The 25608-nt window shown below is 50.5% G+C and overlaps 2 protein-coding genes across 4 annotated transcripts in view; one reads left to right on the forward strand and one right to left on the reverse strand.

Moving 5' to 3' along the window:
- The first annotated feature begins 113 nt into the window (after positions 1–113).
- Positions 114–4093, forward strand: MRPL37 (mitochondrial ribosomal protein L37). The gene is made up of 7 exons (XM_069022335.1): positions 114–501; positions 724–907; positions 1371–1486; positions 1978–2163; positions 2457–2614; positions 3099–3302; positions 3870–4093. The coding sequence occupies exons 1-7, from the start codon at positions 114–116 to the stop codon at positions 3945–3947; spliced, it is 1314 nt and encodes a 437-aa protein (XP_068878436.1). The 3' UTR covers positions 3948–4093.
- A 5568-nt stretch (positions 4094–9661) lies between these two features.
- SSBP3 (single stranded DNA binding protein 3) overlaps positions 9662–25608 on the reverse strand; it is a 54388-nt gene continuing 38441 nt past the window's right edge. Inside the window, exons 6-18 of one of the 3 annotated variants that reach the window (XM_069023473.1) lie at positions 19217–19297; positions 18350–18409; positions 16299–16365; positions 16115–16191; positions 13231–13295; positions 13083–13131; positions 12815–12850; positions 12574–12628; positions 12014–12084; positions 11206–11284; positions 10982–11010; positions 10693–10794; positions 9662–10087 (exon numbers count right to left, since the gene is read on the reverse strand). In XM_069023473.1, coding sequence (XP_068879574.1) covers positions 9959–10087; positions 10693–10794; positions 10982–11010; positions 11206–11284; positions 12014–12084; positions 12574–12628; positions 12815–12850; positions 13083–13131; positions 13231–13295; positions 16115–16191; positions 16299–16365; positions 18350–18409; positions 19217–19297 — 900 coding nt within the window. In that variant the 3' untranslated portion in view covers positions 9662–9958. Of the gene's footprint in view, positions 10143–10692; positions 10795–10981; positions 11011–11205; positions 11285–12013; positions 12085–12573; positions 12629–12814; positions 12851–13082; positions 13132–13230; positions 13296–16114; positions 16192–16298; positions 16366–18349; positions 18410–19216; positions 19298–25608 lie in introns of all 3 variants that reach the window. The other 2 variants (XM_069023471.1, XM_069023472.1) reach the window with 2 other exon arrangements.

The following is a 25608-nucleotide window of genomic DNA, read 5'->3' on the forward strand; positions in this document are numbered from 1 at the left end:
CGCCGTCAGTCACCGGGGGTGGCGGTGGGGGAAGAGCTCTCGCCAAGATGGCGCCGGGCGGGTGCTGAGGCGGCGGCGGGAGGAGGAGGAGGAGGAGGATGGCGGTGGGGCCGATGGCGCTGAGGCCGATGGCGCTGAGGCGGGCGGCTGCGGCTGCGGCGGCGGCGGCGCGGGGCCTCACCCGTGGCTTCGTCACCCGCGCGGGGCGGCCCCGCCACCGCGCGCCGCTGCCGCGCACGCCCTGGACCGTGCGCGGGCCGCCGCCGGAGGTGCTGGCGGAGATGGCGGAGCGGCGGCCGGTGCGGGAGCAGGTGGAGCTGGACACCATCACGTACGCGGGACGGCTGCATTACATGCCCGGCCTGGCCCGGCCGCGCTTCCCGCCCTGGGACCGCGGCTGGCGTGACCCCTGGCACTCGCCGGGGCCGCGCTACGAGGAGATGCCGCTGTACAAGGAGCGCGGGTGCTACATCTGCCATCAGGGTGTCCGCATGCTGGAAGGTACCACACACCCCGCGCTGTCCGCAGCGCTGCCCCTTCCCAGACACTTGGCCTTCTCCGCCTGCCAAGGGTTCTCCTCGCACAGAGTGTAAAACACGGGCTGTGAAGAGCCTGCCCAGCCCCATGAGCTGCCAGGCGTAACATATAGAATGGTTGGGTTGGAAAGGAGCCTTGAGGATCACTCTGTCACCTGTGATAGATCGCGTTGGGTTTTGTTTCCAGGAGTGCGGCAGGCGCAGTGGCTCACCAAGACGAAGCTGGTGGAAGGTTTGCCCCCAGCCGTGCAGGGCATTGTGGATAACCCGGTACACGGGCTCCAGGAGCTCGAGGAGAGGGCGAAACACGCGGTGTCCCACGCGCGGCTCTGGGACACGGCAGAAGTTGCTCCCAGGAGGGAACACTATTGGTGAGTCCTCAGCTGTAGGGGAGGTTTTAAACGCTACAAAGAAAATTCATACATAGGTCTGTTGTTGAAAGAGGGTCTGCTGTGCAAGACCCTTTGCGTCAGATTGTCAGACAAAAAACCCAACAACCAAAGCAACAAATAAAACCCAGTTCTGAATATTGACAGTAGTACTGGCATAAACACTACACTAGATTAAAGCTTCTTTTAGGCTAATGTCTCTGTTTCAACTCAAGATTTACTTCTAGCTGATGCAGAATATCAGTTTTTAAAATAATTGTAAGCATTACCTCTGCCAACTTAAAACAGGACTGGTGTGTGTGATACCGATCTGCAATCTCTGTTTGGGAGTGTTATGCCATCATATGTTTTACATACAGTAATTTTACAGCATTTGTGCCCCAGAAGCATCTGCCTGCTATTATGATCTCATTTTTATGTAACTGTTTCTTTTCTCATTTTACAGCCCAGTGCTGTTTGAAAACCTGATGCATATATGCCGGTTAATGTCTGGGAAGTATCCTTCTCTGAGTAAAAGGATGTTGGCTAGAAACTGCAGGATAGCAGCTACGTGGGAAAGAGGTCAGTTGCTGCTGTGGTGGAAGAATTTAGCTCTGTAAGATAAGAGGGGTAGCAAAGCTCCTGGCTTTAAGGCTGAGGGCTTGGAGAAAATGAAACAATTTCTGGAGCCAGGTGATTCTGGTTTTGATAGTACTGTTGGCATGGGCAGCCTTGGATGATGGCAGGATGCTGTCTCTGAGGAGATTATTAGGTGTTAATCAATATTGACAAGATGGTGGGAGAAGGGAACCATTGTCTCAGGCCTGATTGTTTATTTTCATGTGTCCTAAATCACTGCTGTTGTTTTTCTAAGGATGTTTAGTTAAGAACCCTAGCAATTAACACTGGCATTTTAGAAGAAGAACCTACAGCTGAGCTACTATTTAAAATGGTTTGGAGGTGAGGGGGAGAGAGTGAGCCTTGCAGAACAGACTTGCAGAAGCAAATGTATGTACATCTTTCCCTAATGTTATTTCACCAGTGTTTGACTGTAGCCTAATTTCCCTCCCCAGAATCCATCCTCCTTCAGGTCCGTGGCCTGAGTGGAATACTCATGAACTCTACGACCCCAATACCACCAGTAGCCTCCAAGGAGGAGATACTGGCCACCACAGAACATGTTCTGGAGACCTTCTATCCCATTGCACCTACAATCGATCTTCAGGAGGTGAATGTGTACAAAGAGCTCAATGATACAGGTCAGTGTTGATGATAATTATCTGTCTGAGTACAGGTTAACCTGGAGTCCTTGTCCTTCTGGGGGGCAGCTGAGAGTAGGGAGTGTGTGGGAATGAAGGGACAGAGGAATGGGCACAGATTTGCAGTGGAAGTGCTCCAGACCTGTGATGAGTACACTGTTGCCTAAGCAGGACTGAGGAGAAGAACTTAAACCCCAGCAAACTACTTGAGCAGTTCCTGAAGATAATGGGAGAAAACCTTGGCTGCGTAGTGTCTTCCTGAGCGGTTTCTGACATGATTACATGCCCTTTAGGTTTTGCAGATGGTTATCCTTACTCTCATCCTCACACCCTGTTCTTCCTGGAGTCGGCCAACGTTCGCACCGACAGGTTCAGACCAGAACAGCTCCGTGCTAAAATGCTGATGTTTGCTTTTGGCAACGCGCTGGCCAAGGCCAAGGCGCTCCACGGGGTACGTATGGGCGGCTGTGCTGGGCCTCTCTTCTTCCTCTAGTGCTCCAGCCAGTGGACAGGGGCCTGAAAGCCCCTCGCAGTAGTTGTCACATCCAAGCTTCCCTGTCCAGAGGTCAAAACCCAACCTTCAGAAATCCAGAAATCCACCGCTCAGCAACGAGCGTGTTTGTGATGTAACACGCACTGGGGTGGCATGGGCAGGAACCAGGGGGTGAGTTCAGCTGTAAAACTCTAACCCATCCCACAGCTCAGTATGTAAATTGACACTTCATTGCTGGCTGAAGGAGGCATTTTAATTAAAATACAAAATCTACATTCAAAACTTGTTTGACTAGGGTAATTTTCTGGGCAAGGTAACAATATATTTATTTAAATCCTGGCTTTAAACCAACCCAAAGATGCAGAATCAGCAAATACTTACACAATTTCTGTTGTAACTAGCTTTTAAAACATTCTCCCCCACATGCCCCTTCTTTTCCTAGAATGATCCCAGGGTTTTGGAGCAGCCAGTAGTGGTGCAAAGCATTGGCACAGATGGCCAGCTCTTCCAGTTCATGGTGTTCCAGTTAAATACAACAGACCTTGTCTCTAGTGATGGTGTGAAAAATCTAGTCTGGATTGACTCTGATCAGAACCTGTATGAGAAAGCCCAGTGTGTCCCAGAAGTCAAGAAGAGAGTTGTTACGGTAAGGAAAACTTGGGAAATGGTCATAGAAATGCTGCCCTTTCACCTCAGCTGGGGATCTGGGAGCTGGCACAGAGCTGCAGCAGGTTTTAAACCAGCTGGAGGGACCTGAAGTGGGCATTTGCCTCATTTTTACCTAAGCAGGTGTTTCTGAGGGGACCAGTTCCTGAGTATTTGTAGTGCTGATGTGCCACATGCCAAGCTTAACGTGAACTCCTGCATACAGATATCCCCAGCTATAATCCACCATCTCATAATGTGCTTGTTTAAAACCAGCTCTGATGAAGGGAGCGCTCACATGCGACCATCAGCCTTGCTGGGGAGTAAATAGAGCACAGGGCTGCCAGTACTGGTTGTACTGGGAGGGCATCTCACTGATGGGCAAAGGGGTGCTGCCCTCTGAGACTGGCACCAGTGGAAGTACCCCCACACAAACCCTTCTGGGGAGGGAGAGCACGATTTGGAAGCTGCCATGCCTGAAAGTCTTATTCAAGCATGTTTAAAGCCGTTGTTTGTCTACATTAATCACTTCACTGCAAACTGAGCATCCGTGTCTTTTTCTCTGCAGAAGCCCGCTGGAATTTCTGGCTTTCAGCCAGACACATTCAAGAAGTTTCTGGCACTGTATCTGCATGGAACTGTGTGAAATTCAGCTCAAATGAAAATACTTCACCAACTGTACCTGCTGCTTCCCTTTGCCAGAACTGTCGTATAATTAAAGAAAGGTGGATTAATTTACTTTAAAAAATAAATTATATTGTTACTGAAAGTAAAAATTTTTTTAAAACTAAATAGTGCATGAAGAAACTCTTTCATTTTAGGGGCTCACCTCTGGATTTGGGTTAAGAGAAGTCATCAGATGCATCCTCCTGCACTCTTCCTCCATTGCCTGGGAAGAACATAAGCCAGTCATTATTCCTCTGCGCAGGCTCTGCTCTCAGTGTGCATCTGCACAGAGCCAGACTCAAACCTATTCCCGAGGTTGCTTTGAGTCCCTCTGAATGCAGAAGAGACTTAAAAAGCTTCAAGGGGAAAGCCTGAGCCACAAGCCTTTTTCATTCTGCCTGGCTTTGACTTTGTTTTACTCCTGGCTGCTGTGGGATGCGTCGTGCTGCCCTGTGCTTAGTTCCCAAAGCACTTAATCGGAGGGATTGCTTTGTTGGATCTGTAGAACCACAGTCCTTTTATCCCCCAATCCTGGATGAAGAGACCTGTGCATTTGGGGAAAGTGGTGTAGAATGTAGCGGGAAACTTTGGTGCCTGTAGCTGGTATTTGCTGCTAAAAATACAAAGGAAGAATTTCTTCCTGCCACACAGAGTTAACTGAGCAGGAAGCGTATTCTTTTTAACATGGGGGGATTAGTGTGGGTTTTGTATGAAAGCTAAATTAGCTGCAGCCAAATGTAGAATGTTTTGCAGTTCTGATACCCTCCAGCACATGGGAAGGGAGAGGACAGCCTGTGCTATTTTAAGGTGTGGAAGAGCACATTTCCAAGAAATTCATCTCACTTCAGCGTCTTGTGTCAGAGGCTGGTCTGTGCTTTGTGATCTCTGGCTGCCTGGATGAACACCCCAGTTGTGTGTTCCAGCCCCAGTCCACGAGGCAGCTCCACTCTGCAGGTTTCAGGAACATGCACCAGTCCCATTTGAGATCAACAATTGCACCCTGTAAATTGGGATGCAGTGGCTGCAAGCTAAATCAACAAATCCCTCCATAGTTAGGAGGAGTGCTTGAAAGAGAAATAACCTCCTAAGTGTTGCATTGCTCTGCATCATGTTAATCCTGCTTGCTCCAGGGATGCCGAATTCAGCTCATCGGAGTAAATCTGCTCAGGTCTGTGATTTGCACCCAGGTGTTTGGGAATACATTTTAACAGAGCTGTGCTCTGTGGAGCCTGTCACACGCAGTGGGTGTTTCTTTCTCGGACTGTTGGCTCCCTGCTGTGTCACACAGACCCTACTTGACATCCTTTTGCTCTTCCAGCTTCGGGTCATTACCCGTCCTAGGGAGGAAGCCCTGTAGGGCAGCCAGCTGCCCATTAGCATTCCTGAGGAGAGAATTTCCCTGAGGAAGCCTAGTGGAAGAGCGGCTGTGGTGGGGAGGGGTTGTGTAGGGGTGGAACACCTCATGCGCTTCTAGTAGATGTGGGAACTTGTGGGGATGGTCTGTCTGGAAGAGGTAGAGTCCCTTCAGCTGCTTTTACCTCTCAACAAAGACATCTCTGTCAGGGCACGCAGCTGAAGAGGAGAGAACGAGGGAAGCTGGAATCCTGCTGTGTCCAAGCTGAGCTGAGACAAAGCACAAGCACAGGGAGGGATGGACGAAGGCAGAGCAAAGGGAGTTTTGAAAAACAGTGGAAGCAGCGAGACAGGGGATGGTCAGCAGGAAAACAAGGCTTCAGGGGTTGTGTGAGGCATCAGGAAGCCACTGGAGGTGAGGGGATCTCACACAACAAGCATGTGAGACCATGTCCCTGCTTTGCTTGGGCACAGCCACTCTCACCTGAGGCTGGGGGCAAGTGGTACTCGCGTGTCGCTGGAAGGAGCATCTGATCCTCCTGCAGGGAATGCTCCTCTGAGGGTCTGGAGGGGAGCTCAAGGTGGGGGAGAGTGGAGCTCCCAGCTTGGCACCTGGCACAGATGCTCAGCTTGGCCTGTCGTGGTCCAGGAACCAGGCAGCCCCTACCAGCTGTCCATGGTGTCCTGCTGTGTTTCCCAAGCACTCTGCATGGCTCAGCTCTCCCAGTTCCTCCAATGTGGCTTGCTGGAATCAGCCCAGCTGAGGGAGGTGGGATGGGGAGCCCAGCAATGGGTCACAGAAGCACATCTGGGTTGGCATCAATAAGTTATAAAGGCTCGTCAGCAGACGAATGGCGTTACCTCAGCACGGACCAGGGCCAGGCATTAACTTTTCATGAATGGCAGCCGGGGAAGCAGAACATGTAAGAATGGGATGGCAGGAGCCTGAGATAAGGAGGCAGAGGAGCCTGGCAGAGAGCTCTGCCCACAGGAGAGCTCTCCAGGACCCAGAGAAGCCTGCCTGCCCACAGGAGAGCTCTCCACCACTCCATGCTCCCTCCCCCTGAACCACTCCCATTGCAAAATCCAGCACAGACTGCACACATCATGCCAGCAAGTACACACTGTGCTCAGCCCAAAGCCCCTGGTTGTTCAGATCCTCCTCCTGCATTTAATTTAATGAAAACTAATGGGGGAGACAATTATCCCTGAGGCTGGGCTCAGGAGATGTTTCGAGGAGGGAACTTGGCAGTTCCATGGAGATAGTTAATAATACCAGCCTGTAACCCTTAAGAACCAACAGGAAGGACTTTTCTATGCCCTGCAATAAAAAGCACAACAGGCAGCAGTGCAAGCTCTGGGCAGCTGAGCAAGGCCTGGGTAGGCAGGGATGGCCCCAGGGATTTGTGAGGGCAGGATTTCCTCATTGGCCTCAACCCCTCAGGGGTCATGATTCCAAGTGATGGACAATGCTCACACTCTACTTTCTGCAAAGTACAGGGGGACGTGATTGCCTGGACCAAAATCCACACTGGGGCACGGCTGTGGGCCCTGCACATGGACATCAGTGGCATTACCCTGGAAGCAAACCTGCCCAGGCAGCAAAGGGTGCAAACACACCCTGCTCCTCTGCTGAGGGGCTCTGCAGGCACGATGGTGGTTCCCAAACCCAGCAGCCATCCAGTGCATTGCCCCCTTGCCCTTCTGCTCCTCGAGCACCCGCAACCACACGGCGCTCGCTGCTGCAATTCCAGCAGTGTTGTGGCCGCGGGTGCCAGTGCCAGGTGGGAGCATTCCCCAGGAGCAGCAGAGCTCCAGGACGGCCCACAGCCCCCCGAGCCCACAGCCCACACCTGAAACTCCCCACAAGGAGGGAGAGGGCTCACAGCCAGCCACGTCCTGCCCCAACTAGTCAAAGGGAGAGAACAAGTCTCACACAGCAGCTGCCGGGAGCGTTTCAGGCATCTGGCACTTGCAACCACCAAAGGCCTAAAAATCCCCAGTCTTTCCCCAAATGCTGCAGCAGCCTCTGATGCTGCCCATTGGGGAAGCAGGTTGGGTTGCCTGCATTTCTCCATCCCCAGTAGCTCCTGGAGCTGAGTTTGTTCCTGCAGTGGTGCACACACCCACCCAGCACCGCAGCTCTTGCCCAAGGAGGGGGTCACAGACCCCACTGCAAGCCCAATATTTATATATTTGAAAACAACACTCGTGTCTTCCCCTCTCCTTCTTACCTCCCAGCAGTGCAGCAGTCCGGCAACGGGAGGTAGCAGGACCCAGCTCCTGTCCCAGGGAGCTGCTGCAGGGGAGACCAGCCTCCATTGCCACGCTGGCATCCCAACTCCTCCAGCCTCTAATGAGCAAAGCCTGGGGAACAGTGTACAAGAGAAAAAAACCCCCTTTTTAGCCCCTAAAACACCCCTCTCTGCCTGCAGCCTGGTGGGCTGAGTGTGGGGAGGGCAAGGGTCCAGCCAGCACATCCTCAGCCTGATGCAGACAACACTGACCATTTTCTAGGCAAAATTTTCAAAATGCTTAAAAAAAAAAAAAATTCCAAGAAACAAGCAGGCATTGTTAACCTTCACCCAGGTCCTGAACTGCCCCCAAACCCCTTTGAGATTTTGAATTTCCAGCCTCAGCCAGCCCCCCCCAAACACCACCTTCTCAGCTCTGCATCACCTCTGCTCCCATACCCCAAATCTGGGGTTTGGTCCTCGATAAAAGGTTGGAAAAAAATACCCAACTCCCACCCTGGGTCTGGCAGCAAACACCAGGAACAAACTGCAGAGCACCGAAATCAAATGTTTATGTTGATATTTATTACAGCAGGGGAAGGGGGAGACGGGGGGGAACCATTTCATTCAAAAAACCATCCCATACCAATGAAGACAATAATTTAGCTATTCATTTTAAAATACATTAAAACTGGTCCTTTCATTTCCTCACGTCAGAACAAAAAATTAAAAAAAAAAAAAAAAAAAGGAAAAAACCCCCCAAAACCTGAACAAGATGAAAAAGTGGAAAAGGTAAAAAGTTGACCCCTTGGGGAGCCCCTGGGTATGCAATGCAACAAATCTGCATTCAGTTACTTGGAAAATATTAACCTGGCTGTAACTATGAGACTGACACCCTCAGACCCCCCATCCCACCCACCCCTCCCGACTTTCTACAGGTAAAGTACAATGAAAATGGCCTAGGAAAAAGAAGGCAAACATTAAAAAAAAAAATTATTGGTATTACACACTAAAAAAAAAATGTTTTGTCATCTCATGTCTTGCAGTCAGAATAATAAAAACAAGCCAAATGTCCCCCAAAAACATTTCAATGAAGGGGTGCGGAAAAAAGACATCCCTTTAATAAAACATTATCAACAAATATCGTACACAAACTACAATGTATAATAATTATTTTTTTTTTCCCCTCTCGGTAATTTTCGAACCAGACTACAAGGTAAGAAAAAACACTGAAACAAGATACAATGCTTTCAATAATCCGCACAAAGGTCAAATCCAAGGGAGAGAATATTTTACAGAATATGATATACATGGAGCAGAAATGGGAGCTGGAGAAAAACAAAGACCAAACTACAGGATAGTGTCATGTACAGAGATCCCAACCCGCCGCCTTGGCTCGTCCCTTCCTCTCCCACCAGAAGGAAGGGCCTTCGATGCTTGCCATTAATTTTTATTTTCTTATTACAGAGCGAGCCTACAGAATAGCAAGGTTACATTTTAACAACAAGAATTCTTTAAAAAATATCTCCATCCAGTTCCAAATCATAGATAAGTGAAATCCTGACAAGAGCACATCTCTAAAGAAAAGAATCCCCCCCACCCCCCCAAATACCACCAAAGCAAATAAAACCCCCAGAAATTCCCAAAGTTAGCTGGAGATCACAGTTTCAAAGTCCCAGGTCAGATTAACCCCTTTTTCCCGGTGGATTAAAAAAAAAAAAAATTATTAAAAAAATCGATTTTTGTAGTGAACCAGCTGAAGGACTCTGGGGAAGGGAGGGACAAGAGATTTCTTCTTGTACTCAGAGGGGGGGGAAAGACTAACACAGTGCATGCCACAGTCACAGAGAGCAAGATCACGATTCATTCGAGGATGTGATCCTAGAAGGGGTCACCTGCGTTAACAAGTTTATAACGAGGTGGTGGAGTCTCTTCCCCAAAGCAGATCTTGTTAACTGGAGGAGGAAGCGTTGTGCTGCAAACGAACAAAAAAAACCCCCCAAAACAAAACAAAACAACAAAACAAACAAAAAAAAAAAAAACAAAAAAAGAAAAACAAAAGAAAAACAACAAAAAAAGAAAAACAGGCCTTCTGAACGAAAACCACCATTGTAAACTGTCCAGTTTATTTAAAAAAATGACTACAACAGAGACAACATGATTTCATATCTAGACTAGCTTCCTGGTGTCGCACGGCACAAACATACAACAGGTTCGGTTTCTGTCTTTATTTAAAAGAACAAAGCAAAGAGATCGGAGTTGGGTGCTAGAGGCTTCCGTTTGTTTCCAAAAAGAAGTGTCATGTACATATATAAACCCTTCTGCACAAAGAAGGGTCTTGTCATGTCTTGAAATATTTTAAGTTTTGTCCTTCATGTTTTATGGAATAAAAAGTTCAGCCTTTTTATTGCATGAAACTAAACCTGGGGTTTTGGCCCCCGCCACATGTGTCCCTGCCCATACACCTAGCTTCTTCTTCTTCTTCTTGCATAATTCGTTGAGATCCTCCGAACGGCAGCTGACTCTCTTGATCCTGGAGAGGAGGAGGGGGAGGGAAATCACACACTCATCGTCATGCTGGGGGAATACTGCAAGAGAGACAGAGCCACGGTGAGAAACCAGGTGGGTCAGACCCCCGGACATCGAAGAGGGGGATGCAAAAGGAGGCTGATGACAACTACACAGCAACCTAATTGGATCTAATAAACCAGGAAGAGAGGATATGCTGGAGACTCCAATTTATCAGGGCCTAATCTGTGCTGTAACTTGCTTTTCCGGGAAGAAAATCAGCAGAACAGTATGGGGCGAGATGCAATTTAAAACAAATAATTAACATGCACATGTGTATATGCTGCTAATAGAGGGAGAAGAGGAGGGATGTCTGCAGCCACCCACGGAGCCTCGAATCGGCCAGGCTGCACTGGTGCTCCTCTCCACCCTGCAGATCCTCCCCCCTACACCAGGTACAGCCCTGTCCCAGCACAGACCCCAGACTTCCACCCACTGGCCTATTCCCTCCTGCCCATTTTTCTGTCCTGGAGCAGCTCAGACACGGCATAATCCAGGTCCAAGCCCACCCATCCCTGTGCCAGGACACCTCAGGACTGTCTCCCTGTCCCCAGGCAGGCACTCACTCACATTGTCATTTTGGAAGGAATGGAGAAAGTTGCCTCCCAGCTCCCCGTCGTCTCTTGGAGTGCCCGGGGGATTGCTAATGCCACTTATGTTGTTTGGAGAATTCTGTGGGAGACAGGAGGGGAGGTGGTGAGCAGGTGCCCACGCCACCCCCCTGAAACGCCACGGGGGTAGGACACAGCCCTGCCCACCCCAGTCACATTCCCTGTGTCCCCATCCATCAGGGTCACAGCAGCACCCCAGTGCTGAGGAAAGGGGAGAGCCCACACACCCACCCTGCAACCCCACTTACTTTTGGAAGTCCATCTATGTCTCCTGACCCTGCACAGGGGAGAGAAAGGAGAAGAGCCTTACTGGGCCTGCAGCCATGGCCCTGTGCCCCTCACACCCTCACTGATTTCCACCCAAAGGCTCTGCTTTGAGCACTGGTGCAAACTGGGGGCTGATCCTGGGATGGGAGCAGGCACTGGGATGCTCTGCCAGTGTCCCCAGGGCATGAAGGATCACCTGGCTCACCTAACGATCCGTTCATGTGATGGGGCTCCATCCCGCCCATGCCGCCCATGGGGCCGTCAGAGCCAGGGCCCATCGGGAACTGTGGAAGAAAAAGGCAACAAAACCAAAATCAGCCACGAAACAACCCCAAGCAGCTGCCACGGTGGCTCCTGAGGACTGTCCCTGCCCCAGCCATCCCTCTGGAGCAGGGCAAGGAGGGGCATATCACAGAATGACTGACTGTTAAGGCTGCAAACGTCCCTTGAGATCACCAAGTCTAACAGTCAACTCAGCACCACCACTAAACCATATCCTGAAATGCCAGATCCACACATTTCTTGGACACTTCCAGGGATGGTGACTCCACCACTGCCCTGGGTAGCACATTCCAATGCTCAGCAACCCTTTCCATGAAAAAAATTTTCCTAATATCCAATCCAAACATTCCCTGGCATGACTTGGGGCTGTATCACCCCCCAAGGCTGCAGGGCCCATGGTCCTGTGGGTTCAGCTATAAAATCGGCTGGATGGCAAACCCAGAGCCATGGCAGCACAGAGGGCTCCTTCCAACCAGCATTCCACAGGATTTAAGGTTGCCCATATCCCACAAAACCCAGCACCTCGGCTGGAGCAGCAGGACCGCCGCTCTCTTAATAAGCATAAAAAATTAACAAAGTCGCCCAAGAGTTAATCGCTTTTTGATGGTTTGTTTTATTTCTGTTTTGTAACAAATGGCTGAAATCAATTAAACTACTTTACTCTCAACTGATGAAGTTAATTATGATTTGTTATGGTATCTGATATGTAAATTATTAGAAAGCAGACTTACATTCGATCGACTGCCTGCGGGCGGTACTGGATTAATCATTGTGTAGATGTTGTCACTTGAATTTGTTGAATCTGTGGAACAGTGAAGCCCAGTAAGTCGGGTGATTAATTCATTTCTTAATTAAAACAAACTCATGCCACTTGAACTCATTCTTTTGTATTTTATCACCCAAAATTCCCTCTAACTACCACCATTTTCTGGCTAATTTGTATTTAATGAAGATCCACAAAGTTTTTAATCACAGAAATTCAACTGTGAAAAATAATTCAACTCCTGGCTGGGAAGGGTGGGGAGGTAATTCCTCACCTTCCTAAGCCCCACAGCATCCAGATCCATAGGGGGATGTAGGAACATCCCCAAATGCCATCCCAAAGCCAAGCAGCCCATGCCACTCACTTCCCAGAAAGCCAAAAGCCACAAAAATTGGTCATTACCAATAGGGCAGGGATCACCTGTGCTCAGCAGTACAACCCCAGGGATGTGAGTTTCCTGGCATGGGAAGGGGAAGGAGCCTGGGAGGGCTGGCCCTGGAGAGAGGGGGGGTCTCAGGGGGCTCATACCTGCAGGGCTGGGCATGATGGGTGTCCCTGGAGGGCCACCGCCACCGGGCGGACCCTGCGGAGACAAAGCCGGCGTCAGATGTGCAAACATGAGCATTGCCCACCTTTCCATGTTTTCAAACACCTCCCCCAAATCCCACCCCGCCAAACCCAGGCCCAGTCACCTCCCATGGCACTGATTCCCCCCCAAACCACGTGAACTCCTGACAAAAGGACAGACAGCTGGGGCAGGAGGACTCACCACGTATGTACCAGGCGATGAAGAAGAATATGGGATCTGTAGGGACAAGAGAGACAGATTCAGCCATGGGGGGGTCCCACAGGCTGGATCCCAGCAGGGCACAGCCAAGACCCCCAGTGCCCCCTCAGCCTGGCCACGATGGGAGTCCCAGCAGCCTAAGCAAGAGGCTGGGGAACCCCACTCTCATTAGCAGGACTCAGCTAACGGGGAATGATCCCGTTTGCAGGACACTTCCCAACCAACCCAGCTCTTGCCCCAAGACACTCACTGAGTTAGCACTGCTGGGGTTCGGCCACGGTCTACCGGCGCCCGGCCCCCTGGGGACAGAATTAAACAGGGGAAAAAATAAATGTTGTGCTTTCCTCCAGACAGCCCCGAGCCAGTGGTCCAACCTCCCAGCACAGGGATTGCCTTACATGTTAATTCCAGGCATGCCAGGACCTAGGGAGTTGGGTGGAGGTCTCATGCCGCTGCCGTAGTTCTGCAACGATAACCAAGGGTCAGTCTACCGTAACAGGAAGGGACACCAGAGAGACAAGAGAAAGGGGAAAAAAGGCCAATAAACAAACAAAAAACCAAGCGTGTCTGTGTGCAAAAATGAGCTTTAAAAAAGAAATTAATGATGATAAGCCTAAGAGGCAATTGTGTTCACAAAAAACCAGGCAGCTGAATACGGATGGGATCCAGGCAGAGCCCCAAAGTTCCCCCTCCCCGCTCTTTGTGGAGGGAAAACATCCCCCTCCCAGCTCTGGGAGACAATTCTGTTCACAGTCCCCAGCAACAGCCTTTTGGATTTTTCCCTTTGTGCAGGAGAAAACGGGCAGGAGGAGAAAAGGCACCACTTGGAAGGTTCCTGCTGCAGTGTAAGGATGAGGAAAGTCTGCATGAGCTCCCCCCAAGATGGAGCACTCCTTGCTCCCTGGATGGCTGCTGGAGTAGGGAAAACCAAGCCAGGCTTGTTTTTCTGTTGCTCCCCAGCTCTCTGCTCCATCCCCTGGAGCGGGTCTGCAGCTGCGGGGAGTGGGCGAGGACAGGCAGCCCCCTGGGCCTCCTCTCCTGCCTTATTCCTCCCTGGCTTAGCCTCCAGCTGGGACCAGGAGCCTCAGATCTGCATGCCTCCTCTCCTAAAACCAGCTCTAGTACAAAGCCAAGCCCAAGGCAGCGGAGGAAGAGGAATCCCCCGAATGCCGCGCTCCATTTGGTCTGTGCTTTGCTCCCTGTGCCCTCCAGGCGACGTGCAGCCGGATTTAGGTCGCGCTGCCGCTCTTCCCCTCCCACCTCCCTCTCTGTAATGCATCTTTTTGGACTGTATTTCTGCCATTTAAAGAAAAAACTGCTACAGCAGGAGGAGGGATGGCTGGCCACTTCCTACACCTCAGCCCCCTGGAGTGCTCCAAGCTGGATTTTAAGTTCAATGCTTTAGTGCTGTCAATTTTTACCTGGATTTACGGATGCACCAGTGCGTGGTGCCCTGCTGAGGGCATCACCAAAGTTTGTTTTGAAAAGGCAGAAAAGGGTTTTCCCCAAACAAATTACCAGCGAGTCCTTAATTGATTGAAAATTCAGCCATTTACACTGAATAGCAGCATCAAGCCCCTTGTTTTAAAAAAAAAAAAAAAAAGGGCTCAGCATTTTTAATTGGAGCTGAAAGGCTGGAAAACGAAGCCAGCTGAAAGATGCTCAGGGAGGGTGGGGAGGGAACGCAGCTGTGCTGAGCGACCTGGGCAAGGCACCGCCAAAACCCACAGAGCTACAAACCCTCTTCATATTGGTGCTGGCAAACCCTGTCCTGGCTTCTGCAGAGCTACAAATGGGACTCTTAAAGGGAAAAAGGCAGCGGCAATCAGCTGAAAGGGATGATTCATCACTGCTGTGTAATAAGGAGCTGCTGTCAGGACGCCGGGATGTCCTGGCTGGATGTTCTGCAGCCCTCTGGAATTGTTTGAGCAGTATTTAGGAAGGTCCCAATGCAAAACTTAAAGGAAGCAAGCCCTGGGCACACAAGGTGTGAGGGGCTGCTGGGTCTGGGTCGGTATTTTTGGTGGCTGCCTGCGCAGGCGCCGATTCCTGGATGGCTGCGGGGAGGCAGCGCCTGCGGGTGCCAGATTGGGAAGCCCAGCGCTTCTCCAGGGAAAGGCTGCCTCTTAAAAAACCTCTCCCCAATGTACACACACAGGGAACGGTGGAGTCAAAAATAAAGCTCTGAACATTTCACAACTCCTGCCGGCTCCCAGAGCCGCCGCCATCCCACGCGGCGCTCAGCGCGCGCTCGCCGCTTCCAAGTTTCACGGCGAGCTCTGGCAGTGGGAAGCAGCCTCCCCCGGGCAAGCCGCCGCCACTCGCCTTGGCGCAGGCCACGCTAGCAAAATGCATTTTTTCTTTTTTTATTTTGGGTGCAATCCTCCAGGAAAGGAGGATTTTAAGCACAGCAGCAGCGCTATGAGACGGCTTGCCTGCGAAACGATGCTCACGCAGGTTTTTTGTCCCCTACCCTAGGATGGATGGAGATGGCCGAGCACCCCCAAGCAGCATGCTCAGGTTGGTGCTAAAGAGATGATACAACTCTCTCTTTACACAACATCCACTTATCTCAACAGTCTCCAGGGGAAAAACAAAACAAAACTCCAGCGCACCCGCTCGTCTCCTGACAGACTCTGATCCTCGCGCTACAAACTCCACGTAGGCGACGATGCAGAGAGGATAAACCTCCAACCAAAATATGGTAATCTGGTTTTGAAGTCTCATAGAAGGAACAAACAGGAGTGAGTCAACAACAAGCCACTCCATAAAGTGAATCAACGGAACGACAGCATGTATTAACCCAGATCTGCTTAATTTCAAGAGTTTACTCCCCTTTCCTGAAATAGAGAGCTCAAGCAGGCAGCAGGAGGGGCAGGTGGAGGGGAACCTCGCAGGGGAAAGCCTTATTCCCTTGCTCAAGGGATCTTTGCCATTTCTTTTTATTTATTAATTTCAAATGCAAGCCTCCTTTCCCTTTCCTGCTGTTAGGGTTGTAACTGTTTCCCAGGCAGGCAGTGTAATGCACTCAAAGGCTGCTCCGGTGCGGAGCTAAGTGCCATCCCCTCCGACAGAAGGGCAGGAGGGAGGCTGCAATACCCTTAATGAGCTCTGAAGACCTCACTCCTGTTAAAAGGAGGGATTTCCAGATGCAAGCCTAATGTAAAATGCATTAACACTAATGGGGGGACAGGGTGTGTTGGGGGGGGGGAACTCCCAGCCCTCTGAGCCCCAGGAGGTTGTTCCCACAGTTTGTAGGATGCGCTTTGGCACTGGGCTTACCTGCGGACCGGGACCCATGGGGCCCATCCCTCGTGGAGGATTCATCCTTTGCATGGGGCCGCCCATGTTAGGGTGCCCTGTTGGGAGGAAAGCAGGGGTGTTACGTGGCACCGCAGCCACTCTGGGTCCCAAATTAATAGCTGATTAGGAACATCAGTGCTCGACCCTCCTCTGCTGGGTTTACCTTGCTGTCGCGTGGGATCCATCGAATTGGGCAGCAATGGCTGTGTACCGGGAACGGCACCCGGGGGCTGTGAAAGCAAGGGAGCAAGATTAAAAAAATAAATCCTGCATCCCGCTGCATCCTGCTGCATCCTACATCCCACTGTGTCCTTCTGCATCCCACATCCCACTGCTACAGCCTCCAGGTGTTTGCCTCCCTCATCCTTCTGCAAACCCCCTCTAAACCTTAAACAAGGCGCCAGCGTTTTCTCCTCCCGCCAGGCTGCGTGCTCTTGTACCTTAGGGAAGCAGGGAAAAACCCAGGCTGAGCAGGGCAGAGGTGTCAAATCCAGCAGGGAAAGGTGAGGAGCAGCATGGCACCCTGGTAACACACAGCACCAGGGCCAAACCAGGCAGTGATTCACTGGCTGTGGTGGGGAGATGCTCCACGTGTAGCAGAGCAGGGCTGGGACCCACCCCCACGCAGGCTGAGGGGAAGGTGAATGCTCCCCCTCCCCAAACTCCCATTCCACTCGGGCAATGCTGCTATTTAAGCTTCAAAGGCTACTCCAAACAGATAAAGAGGAAGAAAAATGCAGATACTGTCTGCCTGAGGGAAGCAAACTGTAAACAGTTTTGCGACGGCACTGCTTTTTACTTGGATGCCAGCACAGAGGATCCCAGTGCTGGAGCACAGCACAGGCCCTGGGTGCACATGGCTGTGCTGAGGCAGAATCAGCCCAGTCCCAAGTTTTTTGCAGGCTGGAAGCTGGCAGCAGGAGGAAGATAAACCAGGGGGGTTGCAGAGGGGGATATTTACACTTCTGCTGCCTGACCTTCCTGCCTGCCTGTTTATTCCTCTTATCCCTCAGGATGTGACCATAACCTTGCTGAGCTCTGCCTAGGTACAAACATGTGCTTTATATGTGGTGTTTGGGGGAATAAAATGAAATCATTCTAATTAACTTTACCCACTCCTGGATGCTTGATCCTGCTGTGGGAACAGCCTCCCCAAACCAGTCTCCCCTGCCTCTCCTGCCTGCTCAGTTCGCTGTGCTCACCTCCAGCAGAGCTCAAGATGAGCCCAGAATCGCTGCAGGATGGGGTCCTGTTAAAACTGACCCATGAGGAGGTGCAGTGAATTAATACCTTGTTAGAACAGCCATCAGTGCCCTGGGTGGAAAGCTCTTCCAGCCACCCTGGCACAGGGGTCCCCCATTAGCCCCTTCTGGGTTTTTCTCAGCTACATCTCAGCTGTCTGACTATCAGTTAGCAAGTTCCAAAGATTCAAGCCTCAAATTCAGGCAGCACAAACCCAGAGCAAGCTGGTACACCCTATTTCCTGACTATCCTGCTCTTTCTGCTAATTAGACCTACAGGAAAATAACACTGATAGCCAAAAAACAAGCTCCCGAGGTAATTTTTGCAGAGACACCTCTGCTGCTAAAAGGAATTACAGGTTTCCTTTAATTTCCCTTTAGTGACAAATAACCTCTGGCTTGGTCATTACCCTATGGATCTGCACAGCATCATTGGGAAGGAGACAAATTCCTTAACCAAAGGCCACGCATGCGTCCAGGCAGGGCATGGGGTGGAAGCCTCAGTCCATAAGGCCAGAAACAAACTGCCCTTGTATAAGCTGGGATAAGAGGATAAACCCAACCCAAAAAATTCAGCAGTGACCTGCCTCGCTTGACCCTGCCGCTGATCTAAACGCTCGGTCAACCCAGCAGCAGGATTATCTTCATCACTTTAATTTTCTGCGATTGCAGGGAAAATCCAGGCGGACAGCGAGCACGCGGCACGGCACAGCCCTGCTGGGAACACCACGGGCAGAAAGCAGCACATTCCCTGCTGCTGTTCCCACCCTGGATAGGCCCAAACCTCAAAATAAAATTAAACTACCATCGTTAAGTGACACCTGATGCTCCAGCACTAGGAAAAAGGAGGGTGACCAAAGGAGGCAATGCTTGCCACCCAAACCCAAGGAGCATCTGCAGGACACCTGGCCCTCGTCCCCCTTCCCAAATAACAGCTATCCCTAGGAAATGTAGAATCCTGGGAGTGCAGTACCTGGTTGCCCATCCTGATGGGGGGCCGGGGACCTCCGGCGTAGCGCGGCGACATGAACGGCTGTGGGGACACAAAAGGGGGTCAGGGCTGAGCTGTGGGGAGGCAGCACGCTCCCCACGCACGCTGGTTAGCCTGTACACACTGCTTTTGGTATTTCTGTGGTTTGGTTTTTTTTTTTCTGGAGACATCCTTTTTAAAAAAGTTATGTTTCAAAAGGGAAAAAAAAAAAAAGAGAAAGGTGTCTGGAGTCCGTTTTTTAGACATTTTCTCTGTAGGTTTATTGTTTGAGAGCGTGTTTGACATTGGCAATACTAGGTGAGGCTGTTAAAATTAGTGCATGGGTGGGAAACCCTGAGTGTTAGATAATGTTCAAGTTTAAATATATAGAGATATATTAAAAAAAAGTGGCAAATAAGCACATACAGACACGCACACACAAAAAACCCCAGTGCTAAGTACTGAAAAAAAAAAAAAAGAAGAAAGGCTTAAGGTTACTTCTTTTTACAACTGCTGCTACTAACAGAAGCTTAAAAACCCACATCAAGTTAAATTTCTCAGGCTACCTTGGGCAGGTAAAACAGTCTGATACCCACGATTGACTTCTCAGTTCATTGACAACTGCATATCCAAAAAACAAAAAACAAAAAAAAAAAAAAAAAGAAAAAAAAAAGAAAAAGAGAAAGAAAAAAAAAAAAAGGAAAAAAAAAGGGAAAAAAACCAACATTTTGCTTCAGAGCTGGGGTGCCCGGGGGGATGCTCCCCGGGGAGCGGGTACCCGCTGCCCAGCATGCTTACAGAGGGGGGAAAAAAGAAGTAAATCGAGCGCACGTCCCAGTTCACAGCCCTACCCATCACTAGTGTCTTTACCTGACTGTGGGGTCCCATCATGCTGCTAGGATTGTGGGGTGGAGGCTGTGCGTGTGGCGAGGGCTGTGACCCAGGCGGTCCCTGTGAGGTCAGACAGTAGAAGGAGGTTATAGATTAGCACATGAAAGCGCAGAAAGAGCTAAAAAAAGGATTCACGGGTGGACCTGTTTAGTCGGGGAGTCAGTTCTCCCAGTTTTAAATTATTTTTTCCTTTTTTTATTTTTTCTAAAATTGAGTTTCTATTCATTTGCAGCCGAACAATGAGTTATGATAGATGCAAAAAAAAATATATTCTCAAAATCAGGATATCTGTCAAAATACAGTGGCCACATTGAGGGTAAACGGTCCAGTGGTTCAACCAAGTCTGCAATGATAAACACACAGGGAAACACTTTGCAGGGGCGTGCAACGAGGGAAAAAAAAAATATGCAGGAGAGGACCAGAGAGGTTGGGGGGAAATACAAAAAACACCCCCAAACTGGAAAAAAAAAAAAAAAAAAAAAGAAAAATTTAAAAAAAAATCCTTTTTTTTCCTCTCTCATCCCAAAGGTTGGAAACACCTCTGGGTTTGTGTTTTGACCGTGGTTCACTGGAGGTGCTGGAGTGAGCGCGGAGGACGAGGAGCACGTCCCAGCTCACGCTTGGGCAGCGTTTGGCCGGCACAACCGGGGCTGCACCGCCACACTGAAGGGATGCAACATCCTTCCTCGAGGTGGATTCCCTAAGGACGCGAGTAAAATGGCTTGCGAGCAAAGAAAGGATGTCTAGGGGAAAAAAGGAGAGATTAGTTGGTGCAGGTTTAAGGCTGCAATGCAGCAGTCGCTGACATTTTGGGCTTGAACGCCCACTTTGGTTTTCCTTTTTTTTTTTTTTTTTTTTAATTTCCCTTAAAAGCACAAAATGAAAATTTGCTTGGAAAAACCGCGAGCTCGGTGCAAGAAACATACCGGTGCGTGTTAACGTGAGGAAAGAAAAAAAAAAAATAGTATTTCTTGAGTCAAAGGAGGTGTAATTGGTAGAGAAAGCACAGGAGCTCTGTCAGTAGGTGATGGGAAGCGACGGCAGGCTCCAGGACCGGCGCCGGAGCAGATGTTCTCTACCTGCCTCGTTACTAATTTCAACAAGTGTTCGCCTTCTAGCTGCTGCCAGCAATGGCATGGTTTGTTACCATGAGCAATTTTCTTAATTAACAGACATTAATTAGCCATTTAGCAATTTTGCAAGCATTTGTTTAGCAGCTTTCCTAAACATGAATACCACTGTGATAATGGTACTGATTAGAGGGTCCCCTAATTAACAGTACAGGGAAGGAAAATTGAAATCACATAAATTAAAAAGGGAGGGGAAGTTAATGAAGGCAGGACATATTTGCACCTGCAAATCTTTTGTACGGCAGAAACTTGAGTGCAATGTAAATAAAGTAAGAGGGTGGGTTTTTTCTTCTTCCCCTTTTTTTCTTTTTTTTAATTTTTTTTTTAATTTGAATGGTTCGGCGGTGAGATGGAGCCAAGCGGATTTAAAACCAACAGCCTCCTGCCAGCCTCTCTGCTCCAGCCGCTGAAACCCCACCACTTACACCACCATTTATTCTCCAGGAGCCAAAAGGAACTAGGCCCTGCCCTTACTGCCTGGCCAACCTCATCTGGACCAGGTCACAGCACCTCAGGACAACCCTCCCCCTGCCTTCTCCATCCATGTCCCACCAGAGTGGAGAAGACAAACCTCTGAGGTCCAACTGCAGCATCAACCTCCTTTAGCAGAAGTCCTCTCCAGGCATTGAAGTTGACTTATTTCTGCTTCTGAGTTGCTAAGTCTGTCTGTGAATGCAAAGTGCAGCAGGAGCAGCAGATAGCTCCCACTCTCCCCCAGTGAGGTCTGGCTACCACCAAAGCCCTTCCTACACGTCTCAGCCACAGGATTTGGGGTAGGGAAGATTAGAAGAGGTGAATGAGTGATGAAACCAATTGGAAGGTAAAAACCAGGGCTGGCAGAGGCCAAACCTCAAGCCCCATCACTGCAAGAGTCAGTGTCCCCCAGGATGCCTGCCTTGTGCTGCAGGAGGGGGTCATTGTTGTCCAGGTACTGATGTCCTTCCCCTTGTATCCCACAGCAGGTGAGGATGTGGGGTGAACAGGTATCAAACACGTGGGAGACACGGCCACCTGAAAGCACCCTGGCTGGGCCTGAAGGTGATGCTCTGGCTCTGCATTTCCAGCTGCAGAGCAAACAGTGTTTGATTATTGGAGAAAAAACATCTATGGGACATGGCAGCATTTCCAGCAGAGAAAAATCCCCTGTGGCAGCTGGATCCAGAGAGCATCCGCTGTTTGTGCTGCTGAGTGCATCCTCTGGAGCGTGGTCCTGCCCCAACACCAAGGCTGCTCCCGGGATGCTCCAGGCTCGGCGCCGCAGCATCCTTGCCCTTGCATTATCCCATGTGGTACCGTTCCCAGAGGACACTTCTGGATAAGGTGATCCCCAGCTTGTGCAAATGTTTTGGCAGGCAGGTAGGAGATGAAAGCAGCTTTTTTACTTTTCCTTCTTTTCTTGCTTTTTCCCAGCAGCAGCATCCAAAACGCTCGGTCGGAGCTGCGACTGCCGCAGCCCCCTTGGCACGGCTGCCCTGCTCCGTCAGGAACGCAGCCCCTCTGGACAGTGTTATCTCCATAAATATTTGCAGATGTTTCAGGGCTGGGACCCGTGTAGGGCCAGGAAGGCCTGCCACAGTGGTTGCCTTTTTGCACGGAATTGCCTCGCTGCAGAGGAAGCAGCAGATGCTCCCGACGGATCACGGCAGTTGAGACAAGTGTTTTGCAGAGACGACATGTGGGCTCCAACCAACAGAACATCCCTTTTTTCTTAAAAAAAACCTGTGTTTAGCAGTTATTAACTACTCCTGTTAAAAGAGAAGGTTGAACACATGCCGTCCTGCTTCCTCCAGATCCCTCTGTCCAGCCCTGGAGACACATCCCTGCGGCACAGCTCCTTCTGACACTCCATGCTGGGCAAGCAGGACCTGCTCTGCAGTTGCTTCACTCTCATCTCCAGACCAGCGCTCTCTCCAACCAGAGAAACTCCATAATCTAATAAGTTTTCCCTTTTTTCCCCAAACTGGACACTCTTGTGTGTGGGGTTATTCTTCATCTTCCTGTAGCTGCCTCAAAAAACATCAAAAACAAGTCCACAGCTGAAACGGTGTTAGAGGAAACTCTTTCCAACAGCTGTCGGTGCCCCAACCTCTGCTCTGCTTCATTTTTTTCTCCCCTCTACACTCCAGGGACTTTCAAAGCCCAACCTGGCTTGCTGGACAGCCAAAGTTTGCTGCCACAGCTGCTTCCTACAGGGAGTTTCCAGGAGATCAGGTTATTTCCACTCTGTCTTTCATGAGCTCGACTCCTCAAACTTCTTGTAAAATATTAAAGATGGAAAATGGCATGAGCAATCATAGCTCTGCGTGTGTCAATTTATGTTTCCAGTGTAATTCACCACAAATGGATCATGTTTTATGGGCTACATACTTTCAGCTAATGGGGGAGTTTTGCTATTTAAAAACATTTTCAAGCACGTCTGGGGGTGGCAGAACAAGGCAGGACGGTACGAGAAGGCAAAGCATCACTGCCATGAGACACCGATGGTTTCGAGATAGCAATAGGGAGGCATCTTGTGTTTAAAATACCTGCCCCTGCCTGCCAGTTTTGACGTTAGAAAACACTAAAATAAATTAGATGGATATTAATTGAAGCCATGCCTGGGTTTATTGGAGAGGAGCTTTATTTCTACTGAAGGAGAGAGATGTTTTGCAAGTTGTCAAGAAAAAAATGAGGTATCACTTTAGCCTTTAGGAGAGATGCTCCAGTTGCCTCCAAAGAGAAAGACCCTGGTTGACTTCCAGCATGTGGTGCTGGGTGAGGACCTTCCCGAGAGAGGGCAAGGCGAGGCCAGGAGAGGTTAGACAAGGCAAGGCAAGGCAAAGCAAGGCAAGGCAAGGCAAAGCAAGGCGAGGTTAGGCAAGGCAAGGCAAGGCAAGGCAATGCAGCAAGGCAAGGCGAGGCGAGGCGGGCCAAGTTCCCCCGCAGACAGCGAAAGGCAGTCGTGGGCAGGAGCTCTGCCTCGCCTGCAGCTGGGGCTCCCAACTGCAGAAGCCTGGTTTTAAGGAATATGTTTAACACAAGCTCTTCAGGAAACAAACCCGTGTCAGCCGGAGCCAAGAACAGTCACCTCCATCTGGCTGGAGCACCCGAGAGAAAGTTGACTGCAAATCCCACCATATGCTCCAGACGCTCGGTACAAAAGCCTCGGGCATCCTACTAAACTTCCAGAAAAAAAACTTTCTCTGATGCTTGCTTTTCCTTTCCTCCAGCTTGTAGGCTACCTTCCTTCAAACCCTGCCTGGTGCAGGCTGGTACCAAGTTCTACCCCAGGATTTTGGGAAGAGCAGCCTGGTTTTATGGCTCTTGTGCTGCCTCACAGGAACTGGCTGACCAGAGCTGGTGGCACCTGCCGAGCAGTGCCAAATCCCACTGAGACATCAGGACAGCTGGGCAGGGGGAAAATGGTGGCCTCCAAGGAGGGAGCAGGACAACATGGACCCCTTCCTATTGTCCCTGGCTTTACCATCCTCACCCCACGGGCGACCTCACCCAAAGACGGAGGTCTCCAGGATGCAGGGAGGAGAGGCGGGGAGGGCAGGGGATGTAGGGGGGGAGCCCCCCAGGCTCTGGAGCCCCCGGTCCTCCCCAGCTCCAGAGGTCTGTCTGCATTAGGGGGCAGTGTGGGAACACGGAGCAGCCGGTGCTTTGTTTTGGTGCATCTCGGCGCCGAGCCGCTGATGCATAGCTAACGCAGCACCGACATTGATTTATGGTCAACTTTCCATTTCATCAGCGCGGGGTACGGGGCGGCGCTGGGGAGAGCAGGCATGGCTGGGGGGCTGCTGACTTCCTCCCCCTCTCCCCCCCATTTATTTAGTGGTATAAAGGTGTGATATCAATTGCTTTCAATTTTTCCTTTTCCTTCCTATATTTCCCTGGCACCCCCCTGTCCCTCCTGCAAGGGATCTGCACCCCGGCATGAATCCAGCTTTCAAAACAAAAGCAGGAATGCCTCTGATGACCTTTAGGAGGATGAGCAGAGGGTTTGTTTGCTCATCTCAACGGGACAAAGAGAGAGATTTAAATAAAAGCATCTACCCATGCTGGCCATCAACCCAGCCAACCTTTTGTCCGGAGCGCAGCCGATGCTGTGCCACTGGCTGGCACCATGAAATACCCCAGCAACCCAGGAGTGCCATGGGCCTCTCCTTTCCCATAATTTTGGGAGATTCTGCAGGCTACACTTCCCTTGGCCCCTGGCCTGAAGGTGCTGCTGAGCCCTGGCACTGGGAAGGGTATCTCACTGCAAGGCAGTGGTTGTGGATGGGCGCTGTAGCCCGGAGTCCTTCTTGCTTTTCCCTTTCCTGGAACATTCCTTCTTCTCCCAAGCTCACTCACATGGGTTTGGGCTAGAGAGTCCCAGGAACAGTCCATATACATTTTCTTCCTTTGCCAATCTGTGGTGGACAGCCTCACATTCAGGGCTGGGGGCGGTCATGCACCCCCAGGGTGGCAGTGCAAGGTTTCTGCTACCTGAGCTTTGCTGGTGACTCATTTCTCAGCTCCCTGTGTGATGCCCCACCATGCCTGGACATGATCAGTCTCTCTAATTCCTCTTAAAAACTATCTGCCCGTGCCTGCTACCCTTGGGAATATCCCTTGCAGGTCCCTGGTGCAGAAGAGTGAGATGCTGAAAATCCCTGAGTCCTCTCCAAGCAGTCTCCTGGCACGAGGATGGCACTGGCTGAGGTGGTACCACCTCACTCACTCCCAGGGCTGGCATACCAAAGGTTGGGGAAAAATCCTTTCTATCTTCTGTGACCTTTTTGTTTTTGCCCTCTGAATTTAGGCACTTTAATCTCCTACAGATAGGAAATTACCCCCGAGCTGTGACTGGCTCCACACTGAGCCTCCAGCCCACCTCTGCAAAGAGCTGCTCTCCAGCATCTCCTGAAGCTGGAATCAGCTCCAGCACCCGCAATAAATCAGACAGGCTTTCATGGAGGCGATGTTCAGACTGTGTTAAAAGGTGGGATTTTTCTTCTGCTTTCCATCCCGAGGGCTGGGAGGAGAAACCAGATGTTGGAGGGCTTTCAGGAAAGGCAGGCTCTTGAGATGTCACATGTGAGCCATATGCACCAGCACCCACCCTCTCTTCCCTCCGGCAGCGCTGGGGATGGGCAGCATCCCCCACACGACACCTGTACCAGTGTTATTACATTATCTGGGGCTTCAGGATCCCCTCCTGCTTCTGAGCCACCCCCTGCCCCAGAGGCTCCCAGGCCAGCTGCATGGGAGGCA

The sequence above is a fragment of the Aphelocoma coerulescens genome, chromosome 8, assembly GCF_041296385.1.
Source record: "Aphelocoma coerulescens isolate FSJ_1873_10779 chromosome 8, UR_Acoe_1.0, whole genome shotgun sequence".
Lineage (NCBI taxonomy): Eukaryota > Metazoa > Chordata > Aves > Passeriformes > Corvidae > Aphelocoma > Aphelocoma coerulescens.

Excerpts from the sequence above, each read along its gene's own strand:
- MRPL37 (XM_069022335.1), top strand. The coding sequence starts at position 114 with ATGGCGCTGAGGCCGATGGCGCTGAGGCGGGCGGCTGCGGCTGCGGCG. Across the intron at positions 908-1,370 it reads CCCAGGAGGGAACACTATTG|CCCAGTGCTGTTTGAAAACC; the intron begins GTGAGTCCTCAG and ends CTCATTTTACAG. Across the intron at positions 2,164-2,456 it reads CAAAGAGCTCAATGATACAG|GTTTTGCAGATGGTTATCCT; the intron begins GTCAGTGTTGAT and ends CATGCCCTTTAG.